The sequence below is a fragment of the Dryobates pubescens genome, chromosome 23, assembly GCF_014839835.1.
Source record: "Dryobates pubescens isolate bDryPub1 chromosome 23, bDryPub1.pri, whole genome shotgun sequence".
In the NCBI taxonomy this organism is placed as follows: Eukaryota; Metazoa; Chordata; class Aves; order Piciformes; family Picidae; genus Dryobates; species Dryobates pubescens.
Window position 1 is genome coordinate 10,254,669 of NC_071634.1, and position 19,870 is coordinate 10,274,538.

Below are 19,870 nucleotides of genomic sequence, written 5' to 3' on the forward strand. Positions count from 1 at the left end.
TATATACTTGGGGTGTTTTTTTGGTCAAAGTTAGAATCATAGAATAGAATCATAGAATCAATAAGGTTGGAAAAGACCTCAAAGATCATCAAGTCCAACCTGGCACCCAACACCTCATGACTACTAAACCATGACACCAAGTGCCACGTCCAATCCCCTCCTGAATGCCTCCAGGGATGGCGACTCCACCACCTCCCTGGGCAGCACATTCCAATGGCCAACAACTCTCTCTGTGAAGAACTTTCTCCTCACCTCCAGCCTAAACCTTCCCTGGCACAGCTTGAGACTGTGTCCTCTGTTCTGTTGTTGGTTGCCTGGGAGAAGAGGCCAACCCCCTCCTGGCTACAACCTCCCTTCAGGTAGTTGTAGACAGTAAGTTGTACATACAGTAAGTTGTACATACTCTCAAGATCTCACACAAGATACTCTCAAGATCTCCCACAAACAACATGCTTTCAATGCAGATGGCCCTGAGCATTTCAAGGAAAAGCAAGCATCAATGAATAATAATCAGATAATCATAATTTTTCCAGAGAGATTAGCAATTTGGATGTTTCCATTTGCATTTCCTTATAGAAACATTATCCAATTTTATCATTGAGCTTATACAAAATAGTGTTTGGGGTCAAGAGGCCAGTGTCTGGATCAGTTAGGAATTCCTTTTCCTGAAGACCATGTCAGTAAATACATGCTTGCTCTGCCATGCTGCTCTGTTCTTTCCTGGCTCCCCAAGTGACAGAAAATTTCCCTAAATGGGATTATCAGTGACCAAGCTGCCAGAGTAGCCTCACAGCAAATGCACACAACCAGCTTTACCAGTTGCATCCACAGCAGTGTACCCTCCAGAAAAGAGGAGAGCAGATTTTGCACATGGCCCTGCTTTACCTCACCTCTACACCTCCCCATTTTAAATAAAAGGAGATACTCTGTGAATCTCTGGGCAGAAGATGGCATTTAATATCGAGGGGAAACCAGAGTGATGTGCCCCTGAACAACACCCTAGCTAGGGTATCATGTTCCTGGGCCTATGGTCCTGCCCAAAAGCAACACTGAAATGAGGAAAAAACCCCTATTTTTTGAAAAACTCTTTCAGCAGTATGTCTCAAAAATGTCTCTGTTCTTTGTTCACTCTTTGTCCAGAGAACATAGAAGAAGAAGTAGAGGACATACAGGAAGGAACTAGAACTGCTGGACATATTCCTGAAACTGTCCTGCATGTTGTAGCCACTGCAGGGTATGCTTTCCAAAATGCCCCTTACCATGGAGACCTATGGGGTAAGCAGAGTTTTGATCTGAATCTTAGCCTAAAGGTTACTGTAGCTTTTTCATCAGGGAAAATACTTAGTAAATAATTAAATCCACTTTTTATCCTCATTACTAATAGGAGGTAGAGGACAGAGAGGAAAAGATGAGCTTCATTGCTCTCATGCAGGCCTTGCACTGCTGGCTGCAGTATCTGCAGGGAAGCTGAAAATGTTCTTACAAGCCCTGGCACTCCTCTGCAGTTCAGCTATTGGGATAGGGAGGAGAGGAATTTGAGTGAATGACCATGAAGCTTATCAAAGAATCAGAACTTGGTGTTCCTGCCCATTTCCAAAGGGGAGAGGGGAGCCAGCTGGAAAACAGAGCAAGACACACAAAAAAAAGGACACAAAATTTGATTAACTGAAGAGGTGGAAGAGCAGCAAGTTAGTCTCACTTGGAGGTTTTTATATCAATGCACAAACCCACCTCTGTGTTTAGGATACCAAGCTTACAGTAGTTACAGGAAGGAAAAGAAGGCTCTTTTCATTAAAAAATACTAGTTGACATTTTATTTTGAAGAGCCCTAGTGCTCTTCAAAACACAGTTTTGACACTGCAGTCTCCAGCTGAAGAGAAGATCACAGCTTCTTGGCATGATAAGAAGGCACTGAACATACACAGGACACTGCAAGAGCAGGTTTGCAGAGAAGGGTCTGTAATGCATGTGGGTGAGCTTTTCAGAAGTCTTAAGACAAACCAAGATGAACTCATGTGCACCATGGAAGGAAAAGCCATAAAGTCAGCCCTGCCACTATCCAGGATGCTGAGATGCCCTTGGGCGATTCACACCATTGCCTAGACTAGCATGATGGTAAGGCCATGCTGTCTCCTGTATCACTGTCTTAACTTCTGTTTCCCTTGCTGAACTGGCTCAAGCTGGGTTGAATGAGGTTTCAACATGTAATATTCTGGATATCAAGGAGAGCCAGACAAAAAGCACCAGCCCCATAAGTGTTTCCTACACTCATCATTATACAACACCACTCATGCTATGCAGCCTGGCATCCCCCACACAACTGAAGACAGCCTTTGCTCCCCTGTGCAGGAGCACATGTTACTCCTGAAAAACAGCCTTGACATTCCCAGGGCTGCTGCACATGGTCTATGGTCTCTCAAACTGCATCCTGGGCAAAACACACAGGGGTCCAGATACATGCCCTCTCCCTCTTGTATCCAGACCAGTGTCCCAGCAGCAGGCCTGACCTCTGGATGAGAAATCGAGGGTCCTCCTTGCCCCACACTTTTCAAAGAGCACATTAACCCTGATTGTCTTGGCTAACTCCCTGGAATTTCCTTCCTTACCCTGGAGACAGAGCATTCTGTGGAAATGAAAATTAATACTTACAGGCAGCTTTAGTTTGGGTGTGTTTTCAATTATATATTTAAAAAAAGCCAAGTGAAAATTCAGTGGCTGCCATGAATAAGCCCATTTTAATTGTAAACTCATTTAGCAGGAGGTGGAATTAATCACCTAAAAGAGACTGGCTGGGAGAGCCTCGAAGTGCACAAAGCAAGGAGAGTGCAAAACACACAGTTGGCATGGGATCCCATTTCATTTTTGTTAAGTGCAGGGGTTGTAAGCCTGTGAATATCTCACTGTTCTTTCCCTCCAGAGGGAGAACAAATGCAAATGGTGTTGTGTTAGAAGGGGCTAAAAGGGCACCCTGTAATAATCCAGTGTGTAAAACCCCTGGATTCGTCAAGGAGAGAAGGTGTAACAGCCCTCAGGAAGCCTGCAATAGCCTCTGAGTACACATAACACCTCCAAAGGAATTTTCTGCAGCTATTCAAGAACAGACCTGGGTCTATTCACCCTGGCTTCACCCCATAGCTCACTCTCAAATGCCTAGGCACCTCTTGGAGGAGCACAAGAGGACTGCAACCCACCAAAATAACCCCAGGCAGATGAAAAACAGGCTCTGTTGTTTCTCCCATGGCACTGGTGATGGAATTTGACAGGCAAAGGGAAGGATAGTCTTTCCTCAACATGTACTCTACAGCACAGATTAGCAAGAGCAAGAACAAACCCCTCACAGCAGCATTATACAACTTCCCCACACCATGCTCTGCAAGCCCCTTTTTCCACCCCCAAGCAGGGACAGAAAGGCCCAGACAAGATGCTGGCACCCACAGTGTCATACTGTGGTGAGCTATGGATGTAGCCAAGTCCCAACAGATGTGACCATGGCACAGCAGGCTGCATGGAGTTCATGGCCAGGATGAAAGTCTCATTTGTGGAGTGTTGGCTGAGGGATGGATCAACTCCAACAGGTTTTCTTTACATGTTTTCCTTGAAAGCTGTTTATTAATTCTGCTTGGGCAGAGTTGATGTTCCTTCTACACAAAGGTTCAAGCTTTAGCTGTACAAATACTTAGATGAAATATATTCCACATTTCCAGCCAGTGCTTGTCACCTTGCACATCAGCAAGGGTTGGAAGGGACCTGCTCCAATCTCCTCACCATGGGCAGGTCTGACTGCTCACGGCCTTATCCAACCTTACCTTGAACACCCCCAGGGAGGGAGGGTCCACAACCTACCTGGGCAGACTCCCACCACCCTTATACTGAAGAGCTTCTCCCTAAGATCAATCTAAACTTACTCTCCCTCAGCTTAAAACCACTCCCCCTTGTCCTGTCTCTAGACAGGCTCATGAAAAGTGCCTCTGCAGCCTTCCTGCAGGATCCCTTCAGGTACTGGAAGGCAGCTCTAAGATCCCCCCAGAGTCTTCTCTTCTGTAGGCTGAATACTCCCAGCTCTCTCAGCCTATCCTCACAGCAGAGCTGTTCAAGCCCTTGGATCATCTCTGTGGCCCTCCTGTGGATTCACTCTAACAGCTCTGTGTCCTCCTTATGCTGAGGGACACCAGAACTGGATGCAGTATTACTCTACCATTCCACGATACTGTCGCTGAATTTGTCCAGCTCCTCCTTGAACCTGCTGACACTGTCTCCACAAACTCCTGTACCAGCAGTCTCACTATTTGACTGCCTCTGCCCAAAGCAGCTCTTTCTAACACTTAATTCTAAACTGGCCTTCTACTAGTTTTGCTTTCTAGTTTTAATATCAGGAGGTTTGGTGAAAACCAGTATCACGTTCAGCTTATTCATTGCCTTGCAGCTTTTGGAAGCTTGAATTCCATTCCTCAACCAGTACCCTTCTCATCCCCAGCTATTGCTTACACTACAAGCTATTGTCTTATACTGCAATGACTTAATTCAGACAGTCAAGGCTCTGGCCCAATGAGAGAGATCATGAGGCCAGTTAGCCACCACCAGTAAGAAATCTGCAGACATTGCTGAATTCCTGGTTAGCTTTTTTGAGTCCCCCTAACTTTTGTTGCAGTTTGGTTCTGTGTCTTACACTGAGAACAGTGCATTGCACAAGCTTTTGTAGGATCTGAATTTTGAAACTGCTCCATGCAAGAACACCAGCTGTGACAATGGGGAAAAAGCATGGGTCTCATCCAACTGACCACAGCTTGCATATAGAGTATGTGTGACCAGTCCCACTGGCTCCTGGAAAACACATGCACCTCTCAGTTACATGGTTCATTTTACAGGGAAGAAAACAAATCTCTTTTTAGTGCATAAGAAGAACTGAGAATAATTAATCTGTCAGTTTGGCCATCAAGCCAAAAACATTTTGGTTTGATCTGGGCTGAAGATAGGTTTTTCTTTAGCTTTCCTTAGACACAAGCAAGAAATCAATCCCCAAAATGAGGCATGGAAAGCCTCACACAAAAGCACTCATTTAGCTTTTGAAACTGCAAACCTGATCTTCCAAACCACTTTCCAGGAAACACTCTGCAAACCCTGAAGCATTTCTCAAAAAGGAAAGAGCTGAGCCAAAGGTTTGCAACACTAAAGGAGAGTTCTTGCTGTCCTGGGTGCTGCTGTGTGCTCCTTTAGCTCACAACCCTTTAACAATCAATTCTTCTAACAGCCTCCACAGCAGGGAAATTGTGCTTTCAACATTCCACAAGAGACAGGCCTCAGACCTCAGAAAGAGTGTGGAGAATCACCTCTCAATCTGCTGGCCACGTTTCTTTTGATGCAGCCCAGAACATCATTGGCCTTCAGGCTGCAAATGCAATTTGTTGGTTCATGTCCATCTACCAACACTCCCAAATCCCGTTCTGCAGGGCTGGTCTTGATCTTATCATCCTGCAGCCTGGATTGGCAATGGGGATTGTCCCCATTCTATTACATATAACATGAAATGTAGTATTTATAGATCTATACATATAAGTATTTAGGGAATAAAGACCTAAGTGTAGACGTTTATAGGAGGTTTCTAAAATGCCTGTAAATACTATTTACAGAAAGGATTTAAATTCTCAACCCTCTCCTCTAGATAAATCTCTGTTCAAGATATAAAAATGCTTTCAAAACCCCTAACTTTTCATTTTTCCCTTCTTTCATCCTAATTTGAGGCTGATTGCCCCAAACCAGGACTTACCACAGGCCCAGTGGAGACACCCCCATGGCACAGAAATGCTTCCAAGCCCCTGACTCAAAAAAGCCTTTGGAGATCAGGGCCAGACAGCTTGATTTCGGGCACTACATTTCGGCGGTGTTGCAGGAAATGGGTTGCAGGTGAGTGTGGCAGTGATCGTCTGAAGGAGGCGAATGAGGCAGCCGAAGGAACTGAGCTGCTCCCCGCACTCAGGGAAAGGCGATGCCCCATCAGTACTCAGTGCTGCCACCGCGTGTTTTGTCGTCGGCACTGCGGTTCCGCAGCAGCGTGCGCCGCTCCGTCAGTGCTCAGCGTTGCTGCCTCGCCTCTAAATGCCCCGAATGCTTGAAATACCTGAAAACTCTTGGCCGGAGAGGAGGAGGTGCTAAGAAATATTTACACCTGGATGTTTAGTGGGAGGAGTCAAATAGACCATACTGGGACCAGTACTATTTTTTTACCAACGATATAGGCAGTAGAATCAAGTGAACCATCAGCAGGCTTGCAGATGACACCAAACTGAGTGGTGCTGTCAATATGCTACAGGGACAGGAGGTCATCCAGAAGGACCTCGACAAGGTGGAGAGTTGTGCCCAGGTGAACCTCATGAGGTTCAACAAGACCAAACGCAGAGTCCTGCACCTGGGCCAGAACAATCCTCATGGTCAACACATGTTGGGGGGAAAAGGACTTGGGAGTTCTGGTAGATGAGAAGCTGGCTATGAACCAACAATGTACATTTGTAGCCTAGAAGGCCAATAGCATCCTGGGCTTCATGAAAAGAAGCATGTCCAACAGGTTGGGAGAGGTGATTCTGCCCCTCTGCTCTGCTAAGAACTCACCTGGAGTACTGCATCCAGCTCTGAACACAGGTGGAACAGGGAGTGGGATGGAGATGGAGTGGGTCCAGAGGAGGACCATGAAGACAATCATGGTACTGGAACACCTCTGCTATGAGAGCAGGTTGAGGGAGCTTGGGTTCTTCAGCCTGGAAAAAAACAAAGCTCTGGGGAAGCCTAATAGTGGCATTCCAGTATCTGGAGGAGGCCTACAGGAGGGCTGTGGAGCACCTATTTACAAAGGCCTGCAGCGATAGGACAAGAGGCAATGGTTTGAAATTAGAGATTTAGATTGGATGTCAGGAAGAAGTGGAGCACTGGAATAGGTTGCCTAGAGATGTGGTTGAAGCCCCATTCCTGGAAATATTCAAGGCCAGTCTCGACAAGGCTCTGAGCCACTTGATCTAGTGGAGGATGTCCCTGCTGACTGCAGGGGACTTGACTAGATAATCTTTGGAGGTCTCTTCCAACCCAGGCCATTCTACAATCCATAGACTGGGCCATGCGCAGCACCACATCGCCTCCAGCGTGCGCTCGCCAGTTTCGAAAGGCAAACGCCCCCGCTTAACCCTCGCCAGCCCAACCCGCGCCAGCCTCCTGCCCTCCAAGCAGCAGCACAGCGCCGGCAGGGCTGTCACAGCGCCCGCCCCGCCTCCCTCACGTGGCAAAAGGCCCCCGGCGCGAGCCCCGCCTCAGCACGCCCTCCGCCACGCCCAGTCACGTCACTTTCCGCCACGGGCGGGGGAGACGACAGCGCGCCTCGCGTGAGCAGCCCGCAGCGCGCCGGAATAGACACTGGCTCCGCCCCCCGCCTCACTTATTTGTCTTGAGGGCGCACATCCGCCCCCTGATTGGTCTTTAGCTACGTCACTCTTAACCTGCCCCCTCGCTGATTGGTGGCCGTCTCGCGGAGGCCCGGAAGGGTGGGCTGAGGCGGTCAGTGGGCAGGAAGGTGCAATGGCGGCGGTGGCTCAGTGCGTGCGGGCCGCACTGCGCCCGCGGTACCCGCTGCTTAGCTTCTCCCTGAGGTAAGGGTCGCGCCGCGACGTCTGGCCTGGATCGGGCGCGTCGGGACAGGTTTGCGTCCGGGTCCACGCTCATCGCCTGGCCAGCGTCTGGCCGGGCTCGGCCAGGCGGAGAGCGAGGCCCGGCCCTACCAAGCAGAGTGCTTCAGGCCCTGAGTCCCCCAACTCTGGCTCTGAACGCCTTTCTACAGCGGGGGCGGACTGGTCCCGGTCCCCTGGTACCCCGCCGCCCTTTGATGGTTTCCTATACGCTTCCCCGTGAGAAGTGCCTGGTTAGGCATTGGAGGAGCTCTCCTGGTCTGGAGGCCTCCATGCCTGAGCTCTTGGTGTGGCATGCAGGAATCTGAAGCCTTTTGTCATTGTAGCACTGATCCACCAGCCTCGTTCATCAACTCGATTGCTTTGGAGGCTCAGCTAGTTCAGCCTGAGAAACGTTCAGAAGGGATAAATTATCTTCGTGGAGACTGACCCGTTCTTGATGTGATACTTGTGATATAGCAATAACAAAGTTGTGACACTGAAAGTTTTTCATTTGTTCTCTAGCAATCAGTGGCAAACTGCTGTTCTCATTAGTGTGTTCCCTGGGAGACTGTTGCAGATGATTGCATCACATAAACTGGATTTGCTTCCTCATAGAGTACCATGCTGTAAACAACCTCACGTTCCTCTTAAAAGTGCCACTGCCTCATAAACAGAATATACTGGACACTTGAAAGCTGCTGCCTGGGGGTGGTTATCTTGCAGCACAGTTATTTTCTGAAACAGTTTATGTGGACTAAGTTCAGTTACTTCTGATTAAAGGTTCTTCAGTTTTCAGAGACTAGGATTGTTGTATTTGCACTTTAATCTGTGAATTTCCAGTACTCTAAGCATCTGATTAATATTGTCCATGTTTTTTTTTCCCCTTAGGACTTCTCCACGACTTCTTTGTGTAGCAACACAACAGAAAAATAGTGGCCAGAACTTGGAAGAGGACCAGAGTCAGAGACAAAATGAGCAGAGGGTTGAACCCAGCTCTGTTGAAAAAACATTAACTGAAGAAAAGGCCAAACTGGAGGAACAACTGAAAGACGTTACTGTAGGTGTCATTTAGTCATCAGATTGCATGCATTACAGTGTGCCTAAGAGTGTTCATTGTAGATTCTTGGTGCATAGTTTGAATACAGTTATTGAATAAACCCCTACAATTTAATAGTTTCTGTAAACTTAAGAGCAAATGTACTCTCAACACCTGGCCCAAAGTAAGATTTTGCAGAGTTTCATTCCAATTTGTGGATAGAGTTGGACCTTCTGCAGCCTGAGTGTTGCTGTCTTCAATTCACTTAGGTTTGTCTCAGTGGAGAAATAATTTCTGGAAGTGCATGTGCAGAAGGGTCTCAGTGTGCTTCTGCTGTAGGTATTTGTGTGTGCTAAGAGCAGGCTTTCTGGAAACAGCTGCTGACATTTTAAAGGTCAGGGTTAATGATGCTTAGCTTTCATATAATAGTGTACTTATTAAATATTTAGGAAGTGGAAACTTCAAACCACTGTTGGAGAGCCTTTCAAATACAAGGCTGAAGTAACACCTTCCCTCCATCTGGCCTGATGTCCCTTGCATTCTCTCCCATGCTTGACTTAACCAGAGGGTGAGGTGCACTGAGAGGAGGGAGGTGTAGGTTAAACCAAGATGTTGGTTTTGTGGATCAGACCTTTATATGAATTGTCTTCCTAGACTGTTTGAGACATTGAGAGGTAGCCCAGAACCTTCTATAGAAGCAGCACCTATGGATCATTTGTCCTTCCCAAAGCACTGAAGGACAAAGCGGAGGTGTCATTTAGCATCTCTGTTGACAGCATTTGCTCTTGGCTACCTAATGTGGCTTTTCACTCAACTCTGACTATTTTCATTCTGAGACACTTCACTAGCATGTGAAGGTTGAGCATATTTGAGTGGAAGCCCACCGTGGAGTTCTGGGTTAGGTGCTGAAGCACTCAGCCTGAAGTGCTCAGTTCACTCTTAGTACATCTGCTGCTGGATAACCATATTGCTAGGAAGGGACCAAAACTCAACAAGAGGAATTAAGCTTCATAGTTTCTACCAAAGTTTGAAAAATCTGGAGGACACTTAGTGGTATGTATGGAGAGAAAAGAGATCTGTTAGTGGTTTGCTGGTTGGATTCAATGATCTCGAGTGTCTTCCAGCCAAAACAATTCTGTGATTTTGTGAAGGTCATGGCTGGGTTGAATCTTGTCACAGTCACAGAATAAACCAGGTTGGAAGATACCTTCAAGACCATCAAGTCCAGCGTTTACTATAGTGTCAAAATACTTCATGACTGATGAAGTTTCTCTGTGAACACCCATCAGAAAAAGCAGAAATCTTTTAATCATGAAACTTGATCAATCTGTACGTTGAAAACCAGCTAATCCATGGACAAACCCTGAGTCTGGAAGCCCATCTCATTTCCTTTCCCTCACCTGTGTCTGCACTAAAGTGAAGCAAACATCTGCTGTAATAATTGGCTTGTCATCTTCATACTACTCTTTAGCTGGTGGGCCTAGGATGTGTAACTGTTTAAAATGCTGGTTTATACTGAGTATGCTGATTTGAATTCTTGTCAACTACCCAACCACCAGGAATTAAAAAATCTCTTCTGTTACTGTATTTTCTTTAGGACAAGTACAAGAGAGCCTTGGCAGATGCAGAAAATGTGAGACAAAGAAGCCAGAAGTTGGTAGAAGAGGCAAAGTTATATGGTGAGTGAAGGCTCCTTTTGGGTGTACTTGCAAGCCCCAGGAAATGTAGAACCTGGAAAACTAAGCAGACTGGCCTGCAGATTGGACAGTCTTGATCCTGACTGCTGGGTTAGGAAGTGTATTTGAGAGAGGGCTTTGAACAATTCCTCACTTTGCATCAGAATTGTTATCATTTTGCCAGGAAATGGCAAAAGGCTTCAACACCTAAAGTCAAGAACTTGATAATTCCTTTACATTAGGCATATGATTTCCTACAACACATATAGCACCAGTCGATTTTTCAGTGAGGTGTGCAGCCTGCAGTTTGCCTTTTTCACACACTTTAGTCTCAGAACTGACTGCAAAACACTGAACCAAGAGCATGAAACACTGGCTTACCTTCTGGTTTGCTGGCTTTTTTGTTTTTCTTGGTCCTCTTTTTGGACTTGGTTCTTCACAGGGCACAGCTTCTGACTCTGTACAGGTTGTTCCTAGTGGGAGGGAGAGATGTGAGTTCTGGCCATTCAGTGAAGAATCGCTGTTCATCTTCTGGACTCCTCGTCAGTCTTGACCGCTTTTGCTCCTGCAAATAGTTTCAGCACATCAGAGTAGGGGAGCATAATGCTTTGAATTTCAGGTGAATCCCAGGGTGAGAGAGACAAGAGTGGGAATTACCTGAAGCCATCTGAAGATTTTAGTAACGTTCAGTGGAATTCTAACTGCCAATGCCAGGTTATCAGCATAGCTTTAGCTCTGACAAGTGTTAAAGTACTTTTCTTTTTATAGAACTAGAGGAAATAGTGCTGTGGATTTCAAGGTCTCTGTGTCATCAGGTTACATTTGAAAGGATGCTTTACTCCACGTTTACAGCATTCCCTGTCCTGTTAATCTAAGGGTACAGGCGATTGCTGTAGGTTTTGGGGTTGCAAGTTGGGATTTTCTTATTATCTTTGATTTTTCCTCAGTGGATGATTCTATTTCTTTCTCTTCTGTTTCTTTTCAGGGATTCAGAGCTTCTGTAAGGACTTACTAGAAGTTGCAGACATCTTGGAGAAAGCAACAGAAAGTGTTCCAAAAGAAGAAATCAAGGATGAAAATCCTCACTTGAAGAGCTTGTATGAAGGTCTTGTTATGACAGAATCACAGATCCAGAAAGTGTTCAAAAAACACGGCCTGCTGAGACTGGATCCTGTGGGAGCCAAGTTCGATCCCTATGAACACGAGGCGTTGTTTCATACCCCCATGGAAGGGAAGGAGCCTGGCACTATTGCGTTGGTGTCCAAGATTGGCTATAAGCTGCACGGCCGTACGCTGCGGCCCGCCTTGGTGGGTGTTGTGAAAGACGCGTAGCTGCTTGGTCTGAGAAGTGAAAATGCCATACAACTATTAAACACCTGGGTGGTTTTTCTTTTATGCCATGCTTTCCTCCTTTCCTCTGCCCCCCTGAGAGGTTTAAATGAATTGATTGAGGTGTCCCTGGGAAAATGAAGCAACTGATGAAATTCTCCTGCGTCGTGGCCTTCAATGTCACAGTTCCATAAGCTCTGCTTCTCAAGGGTGAAGCACAGGAGCCATTGGGCCCTCTCATGCTTTAGATTAGAGAAACTTTTTGGTTTTTTTTTTTACAATTATTGCTTCTGGAGGTGCATCAAATTGAAAGGAACACAATTTGCAATCTCACATTTGTCATTAGATTGGAAATCCAAATAGTGGTTCAAACACCTCCTTTTGTTTTGTAGAAGCTAACACTGCAGAAGTGGGTGAAACAGTACAAACAACCCATTGCCTGCAAGTGCCTGTCAGCTTTTACACACTGGTGTGATAAATGCCCCTTTTTGTCTGCTCAGAAATAATCTCATCAACTCAAAGTGACATCTTTGTGAATTCTGACCTGTAAATAAAAGACAATGGAGAGTAGACAGCATTTGTAATTGTTTAACCTTTTTTGTTCTGTACTAATGTTGACTTGAGAAGACCATCTAATAATTGTATGGCATTGAAGAACCAATAGACTTTATCCTATCTCTGGATTTTTAATTTAATATTGTATAAATTGGTTTAAACAATTTTGATGATAGTCTTGTGTCTTCCAAGCTTTACAATCAGTTTGTTATGCAAACTGTAGTTACAGCCCTGCTGAAAGCCCAGAATACCCAAAGAAGGAAGTAGCTGAGAGCTTGGTACATGTCTTTTAGAATTGCATAAATAATTGCATGTAAGTGGCTCAAACAAAAATGTGAACTTACCTTCATCTTCATTCCGTGCATTTATTCAGCTTTGATCTTAAATTGCAGAAGAACTTTCCAATAGGCAGCTCTTGCCGTGTCTAACTCCACCTGCTGCTCCCAGCCCTGCACAAGTAGGCTGAAATACACCAGATAAACAAGAGCATTGTCCTGCATCTGTCTGACCACCTGGACAGGAATGGATGGAACTTGGCAACTGCACAACTAGCAAGCATTTAGCAAGTTAGCTGGGAAGAACTTAAGGGCGTGCTGGGGGGTTAGTCATTCTTTAGAAAATGAATGCTTTGATGGGGCAGGGGAGGACAGCTACAGTGTGAAGTTTTTCAAACTAGTCAAGTACAGGGATCAAAGTGCAAAGGTTGAGTGTAAAACTACAGGGCAAAAAAGGAAGATTCCATATACTTCAGTTGAATTTAAGAGTAACTCCCATCTAGGATAGCTTCTAGGATAATTAGTCATGTGTAGGGGGATTGAGAAATCAATTCTACTGTGTGCTGATTGGAAGCCATGCTCCACTGATAGGCCTTAGAGGGACCAGGGTCTGTTTTTGTACTTTTAAGAACTGTCATGCATTTTTGTGCCCCCTCCCAGCACAAAATCTAACAATAACTTTTATCAGTATAGAAGTTTTTCCAACAGGGCAAGTAGAAGCACAGCTTCTTCCCTAGCAGATTTAATTATTAATGAGCTTCCTAGCACCTTATACAAACTACTTTGGACTGCTTCATTCAGGGTGTTCTTAAACACAAGTTGCTGATAAATATTCAGCACAAGACTCGGTTATTTGCTTTAAAAACACTAGTTCAAGTAAATGTTCCTTGGCCTGCCCTTCCAGCATGGAAAGCTTAAGTCTTTACTAAGAGCTAAAATCACCCATACACTGCCCTACAACAACAGCACTGAAGAAATCAAACAGCAACCTGCTTCTGAAATTAGAATAGAATACAAATAACCAGGTTGGAAAAGACCTTTGAGATCGTCGAGTCCAGCCAACAAAGCCACCACCAGTACCTCTGCTTTTAGCTATTTCACAATCATGATCATTCATCCAAATAGCATCACCCTTTGTCACTGCCAAGGATGAAGCCCTTCTCCTCATCACACAAGCTAGGTTACCATTAAATCAATAATAGAAAGAAACTTTAATACAATTTTATTTACCAATATACAATGCAAAAACCCTAGTAAAATGCTGAGTGTGCACAACATCAGTTAGGTTTCACATGGTTTCAGCACAGGCATTTGTGTGTCTGGCACAGCTCCACCAGTACATTGCTCAAAGGAGTGCAACATTCCCTTTAAGGAAGAAACTAGGAAGCTGAGTGTGCTCACCAGGCACCTTCCTTCACAGTATTTAATGCATCAGCACTGAAGAGCAGCTGGGGCACATGCGAGAACATTTTGCAAGCAGAGACAGCAAACCCAGAGGCTGGTGGAGTCTGTTACAGTCACAAAGGTACCAGATGCAGCCGTGGCACGAGAGAGTAATGGTAGAGTGCTCAGTTTGTGTGATTCACAAGGCAGTTTATGGTCCAAGACTCGTGCAAACCTACTAATGCTATTCTTAATACTTGCTGCGACTGCAGCAGGCCAAGGCAGAGGAAGGTCTGTACCCAAAATACTCTGTAACAAACCCTTCTGCACTGGGTGGTACACACAGAGGGGAGGTGGATTCTCCCTTGATACTTAGTGAGCAAATATTACCGTAAAACATCATGGGGACTGGACTGATTGAAGTAAACATACAGCATTAAAACAGACTTATTGCTGCCTCTGTCAGTAGCAGATCAGGATTTGGAACAGCTTATGGAGTGTCATTTTCTCATAGGCTTACATCAACGCTGCTAGGACAGATACTATCATTAGTAATATCTTTAATTAAAAAAGTCAAGAGCATTAAGCATATAAAACACCTTTTCATTAGCAACATGAAGGCTAGGTTATTTGTACAGTACAGGAAGCACTTCCAGATGCACACAAGATACAAGTTGAAGAGCTCTTTGCCATGGGGTTTTTTTTCTCAGCCCCTTCACCACAGAAGAGAAGCAGCATAGCTCTAGCTGGCTTCACATAACTGCATCTCAACTTAAAAACAAACAAACAAAAATCAGCAGCTCATTACAAAGGAATGCTGAGACTCAATCAGTTCCATATGAAGATAGGGAACAGCAGCATCCTCTAGTGCAAGTCACCTTTAAAATCAAAAGCGTAGCTGACAATGAGACACTGCTTCTAGGGAAGCCCTTTCCAAGGGACTAGTATTTGCTAAAGCAAACAGTTACCACCTTGAATTTGCTTGCAAGTATAAAATAAATATTGATATCCATATTTCATACATTAAAAATACTTTATTTTACATTCATTTTGATGTTCAATAAGTTACTTCTAGCACCAAAAAAAAAAAAAAAAAAGGAAGAAAGAAAAAAAAACCCAAAAAAAAGCCAACAAAAAAAAAAACCCCACCCAACATTTTTTGTAGGGGCTGAGGAATTAAGAAAGTAAAGTGTAGAATTCATTCCAACATTTAAATGACTTATTGGTGCCTAGATTTTTTTTAAGTTACTGTTCAGCTGGGCTTTAGGCTATTGCTTCAGTTAGACTTGTATGTGCCAAAACACTGTAGAAATATAAACATCACATACTGGGGGGCGTGGGGGGAAATTCATAAACACCCCCCTCCCATCCCAGTTCTTTTAACCTCCCAGCTCCACACAGAGTTGAGGCTCCAGAACGCTCTCAGTAACGGTGTGCTGTAGCAGTTAGGTAACAGGTTACAGGAAGAACCAAAATTGCATAAACAAGGATACCAGAGAGGAGGCTGAGCCTCCTTCCCAGAGGAGCAGGGCAGAAAATAACCAAGGGTTTACACCTCAGGAACCTGTGTGCTGTTTGTGCATGCACCTAGGGTGGAAGTGGTTGTTAAAGCTACTCAGCACACTGCAGTTAGCTCCACCGCTGCCAAGGAGAGACAGTTTTGTCCCAAGTGTTCCACAAGCCACTCACAGGTAAGCCAAAGTAGTAGATCCCAGAGGACATAGCCCTTACCTCTTTTGAAGGGACATGACATTACAAGCTCAAAAGAAAAAGGCACTAGAGTTTTAGTTTGTTTCTTCCTTAGAAATGCTGGCTTTGTAATTTCAGCTTTTCATTCTAATCTCACCGGTGACACTCTCTTGGTAATGCTGGATGCATTAATGGAAACCCAGTCCTGATCAGCGTACTCTGCCGAGCTGCAGAATTGTGCGGTACCCTCGCTGACTGCAGCCCAGAGCAGCAAACCAGGATGACATCTCCAGTGCTTGCTCTGAGGCCAGTCAAGGTCCATGTTTTGGCACACGTGCACTCCAGAAGACCTGCCCAACTGACCTCCAGTTGCAGGCACAAGCAGCATTGTGCAATTCCACCTGGCAACCACCACTTCTTATTCAGTTACATACCAGGATGGGAATTTAAGGACAAAGTGAGCATGAAAATCTTTTTCTAGTCCTCCTTCAACATCTTGCTCTTAACTGGTACATCATGCTAGAAGAGTACCAGGGATCTGGCATTCCTGTTGCATGCTGTGCTCCATCACCAGCTGGTGTCCATGGCAAGCACCCTGTTTAGACTGCAGCCCCTACAAGTTGTGACCAGTCACCTGTCCCAGTGCACTGTTCCCTCTGTGGTGGGCTGCATCCCACTTCTACCACGTCAGTAATTTCAGCACATTAATTCTGGTATACATTTCAAGGTCTGTGCAGCTCGAACCCTGCAAGGGCTGGACCTACAGCTCTGTGATTCAGGAGCATACCAGCTGTGCACTTTGACCTGATCTGCATCACTTCTCAGTTTAGTTTTTAAAAACCACTCTCAGAAATCACCTTCCATTTGAGAGTCTCACTCCCTGTCTCTCCCAATCAAATCAGAAAAGGCAGCTACATCACTCAGTCCATACAAGCTCAGAAGTTACAGACACCAAAGCAGGAGGCTCCCCCAACAAGAAAGTGTGATCTTGCTGCCTAAGGCTCCCAACCACAGCAAGACAACCCACTGCCTATTTTCCCAAAACCCATTTCTGGCCCAAATCAGCCACTTGTCAGTAGTGCTGACCCCTCCTCTGGAACACACCACTGCAGCTGCCTCATACTACTGCAACTCTGCTATTCATCAGTGAATGCTGGAGCTTCAGAGGGTGTGGAGGCAACTCTTCAAGAACGCTTTCCACAGCACAAGTACCTGAAGGCATCTCACCTACTTGCATTTCTCTCCTTCCCCTCCCTGCCATGGCTCATCCCTGCTGTGTTCCTGACAGAACCTCTCACCCTTGGCTGCAGTTACCAAGGAGAACGATCTGAAAGCTCAACAATGGTCATGAAAATCCCAGCTCACCATGCTCCTGAGCTCAGGACTTCTGTAAGCTTCACTTTGCTGCCAGCATGACGCCAAAATAACAAAACAACGGGAGAAGAAGGTTTCCAGCAAATGAAACTATCTCCCACCTTCAAAGAAAAGCAAGGATTACACTACATGCGTCCAGCAGTAAGGAGCCAAGTAACTCCTCAGACACTACTGGACTCAAGTAAGTTCACATGAAAGAGATCTGTTCTCATGATGTACCAAAAGCAGTGAATCCAATGCAGAAGTTTCACAATTAAGTATTTTCCATGATCCAAAGCAAAAGTCTATCTGAACTATGGATCATGAACACTGCAGGGCTTTATGTGCTTGCGTTTTTTGGTGGATCTTAAGTGACATAATTTCTGTCTCTTTGGGGAGGGAAGGAAAAGAAAATCATAAGGGAGTCCTGGAGGCTGCACTGGGCCTCTGCTGTGTTCTTTCAGACCAGCTGAGCCTCAGGAAGCATCCCTGGATATCCAACCACTTTCTGTTAGAAAGTTTAAAATCCTTTTCTTCAGTACCTTATCCAAGTAACTGGGAAGGCGACTCTTGGAAGGGATTCCCTGTCTTTTTTGGAGGTGGTCTTTAATGATGATGGTTTTTACAGTCACGTAACGTGCAGGACTCAAGTTTAGAGAGCTGCACAGCACCTTTTCCCTGTCTGATAAGAGTTCAAAGCCAGGCAGGTTTTCAATGGCAGCAAATTCACCTTCTTTACCATCTTCCTTCCCTCTCTTGGAGCTCGCTATGTTTTTGTTCTCCTTCCTCTTCTCCCGTTTGTGCCTGGCTGCCTCGTACTCGGCCGACTCTTCCATTTTGGTGATTCCGTTTCGACGGTACCGCTGCAGCTCCCGAATCTTTGCCCGAAGTATCCTCTCCTTGTGCATGTTCTCGAAGAAGTCTTCAAACTCCTTACAAGACATGAACTGGTACAGAGGCCTCAGCTTCAGCCTCAGCTCCTTCTCTTCTTTCGTGATCTTTCGTTTGGGAGCTTTCTCCTTGTCCTTTTTATCCTTGCCCAGAAAGGCCGGTACCAGGTTGTAGTCTCGCGCGATGTTCTTCCGCCGCTGCCTCTCCTTGAGTTTCCTCACGTACATGTCTACGTGAGCTCTCTTCAGCTCTATTTCCACGTCGTCATCGTCGTAGTTCACCGACAGGCCGCTGATCAGAGTCTCTGCATCCTGATCGTACTCGATCTCGTAGTCATCCCGCAGCGGCATGTACCCCAGCTGCTGCTGCTCGGCCACCGAGATGTCCAAGGGCGGCAGCGGCGTGGTCAAGCTAGGAGAGAGCGGGCCGCCGCTGGGGCAGGTGTGGTCTGTCACTCTGTTGGGAATAGTGTCAGGGATGCAGGCTTTTCCCAGGTTGCCATGGATGTACATGCTCACGTAGTGTTCCATCACCTCCTGAGGCGTTCGGGATGCTCCAACGTGAGCAGCCATGTCCTCCTAAACCAAAAAGGAGGAGGAGTGAGAAAATTATTCCTGTTACGCCTCCAGCAGAACATGCACCCAGGAAAGCACAAGACTTCTTCTCCCTGATCCTCAAAAGCCAACTCACAATACCTGAACTTCTCCAGCAACACTGAAGTTAGCCACATTTCCTGCATTTTTAGGTCCAAGTAAGCATTTAGAAACGCACAGGAGCACATCAGCTGTGAAAACAGCACCAGAAACATCACCAAGGCTCTAGCAACAGGAACACCACTGAGATACTGGATCTATGCAGTGGTTCCTGGGCATCCATGGCTCTCTCAGGAAGTCAGTTCACCATCTGCACCAGGAAACTGACTGCTGAGCCAGGAGTAACATCACTACATTGTTTGGATTCTACTCATTCACAAAGCACATATAGAGCAACAGAGAAATATAGACAGCATTTAGAGTAACACAGGTAGTGTGTACCCTGTTCTACATATTTAAGAACCAAAACAAACTATGATGACCATAAACTTGAAGATTTTGAAAGCCTTTAGATACAATAAAGCAAATGATAATGAAGTAATAATTAATGACCCAAATGACGATGCTTTTCTCTGCCAGCTGCACACTGTCAGAGAGGGCAAGCAGCACACTTACAGCTGGGACACACTGAAGCAAAAGCCCGGACACTGGGAAGAGGAGGAGGGTGCAAGATCTACAACAAACAGTCTGGGGCAAGGACTATGGGGGAACTTCAGGTAGCGACAGGTCGAGGTCCGAGAGCCAGAAGCACTCCTTATCCAACGGCTGTCCTGCAGGCAGGACACGCCGATCCCTGAGGTTACCATCGGTCACGGAGCCGCCTGCACCCACCAACCATAGAGGATGCGGTGTCCGGGGCTCCGCAGGACAGGCCGTGACACGGGGGGCTCCCGTCAGCACCACGCACGTCCCTGCAGGCACCCCTCAGCCCAGGCCGGTGGCTTCCCTCAGGCCAGTCAGCGCGGCCCGCACCCCTAGGCACCCCGCGGCCGCCACCCTGGACAGGGTCTGTGCGCTCTCCCTCGGCAACGCGGAGCGTCAGCCGCAGGAGGGCAGCCCGCCCGCGGCCTGAGGGCCGGCGCTGCCCCTCTGGGCACTGCTCCCTCGTTGTCAGGTGGGACGCGGACCCCCCACCAGCGGCAGCCCGCCCCGCGCCTGCTGCCCTTACCCAGTTGCCGAAGCCGAACTGTTCGATGGCGTCCAGCAGCAGCTGCTCCTCCCGGCTGCTCCAGCCGCCCTCGGCCTCGGCGCCCCAAAGGGTGAAGCGGCCGCCGTCGACGAGCTGGTAGCCGTGCCATCGGCGATGCGGACCGATCTCGGCGCCCGCCGAGAAGCAGTCGGGGCAGAGCTCGATGTCGGCGCACTCGGTGCAGCGGAAGCGCAAAGAGCTCACCTCGGCCAGGCAGTACACGCAGTACTTCTTCCCCAGTTCCGCCATCTTACC

General features: G+C 46.5%; 2 protein-coding genes across 2 annotated transcripts; one reads left to right on the plus strand and one right to left on the minus strand.

Moving 5' to 3' along the window:
* Nucleotides 1–7,527: 7,527 nt before the first annotated feature.
* On the plus strand, nucleotides 7,528–11,753 carry GRPEL1 (GrpE like 1, mitochondrial). The gene is made up of 4 exons (XM_054172187.1): nucleotides 7,528–7,628; nucleotides 8,535–8,703; nucleotides 10,280–10,361; nucleotides 11,344–11,753. Exons 1-4 carry the CDS (start codon nucleotides 7,558–7,560, stop codon nucleotides 11,688–11,690), a joined length of 669 nt encoding a protein of 222 aa, XP_054028162.1. The 5' UTR covers nucleotides 7,528–7,557; the 3' UTR covers nucleotides 11,691–11,753.
* A 3,297-nt stretch (nucleotides 11,754–15,050) lies between these two features.
* On the minus strand, nucleotides 15,051–19,870 carry TADA2B (transcriptional adaptor 2B). Its single transcript, XM_054172186.1, has 2 exons — nucleotides 19,595–19,870; nucleotides 15,051–18,411 (listed from the first exon to the last, which is right to left on the minus strand). Exons 1-2 carry the CDS (start codon nucleotides 19,862–19,864, stop codon nucleotides 17,419–17,421), a joined length of 1,263 nt encoding a protein of 420 aa, XP_054028161.1. The 5' UTR covers nucleotides 19,865–19,870; the 3' UTR covers nucleotides 15,051–17,418.

Excerpts from the sequence above, each read along its gene's own strand:
- GRPEL1 (XM_054172187.1), top strand. The coding sequence starts at position 7,558 with ATGGCGGCGGTGGCTCAGTGCGTGCGGGCCGCACTGCGCCCGCGGTAC. Across the intron at positions 8,704-10,279 it reads AACAACTGAAAGACGTTACT|GACAAGTACAAGAGAGCCTT; the intron begins GTAGGTGTCATT and ends TATTTTCTTTAG. Across the intron at positions 10,362-11,343 it reads AGAAGAGGCAAAGTTATATG|GGATTCAGAGCTTCTGTAAG; the intron begins GTGAGTGAAGGC and ends GTTTCTTTTCAG.
- TADA2B (XM_054172186.1), bottom strand. The coding sequence starts at position 19,864 with ATGGCGGAACTGGGGAAGAAGTACTGCGTGTACTGCCTGGCCGAGGTG. Across the intron at positions 18,412-19,594 it reads AGTTCGGCTTCGGCAACTGG|GAGGACATGGCTGCTCACGT; the intron begins GTAAGGGCAGCA and ends TTTTTGGTTTAG.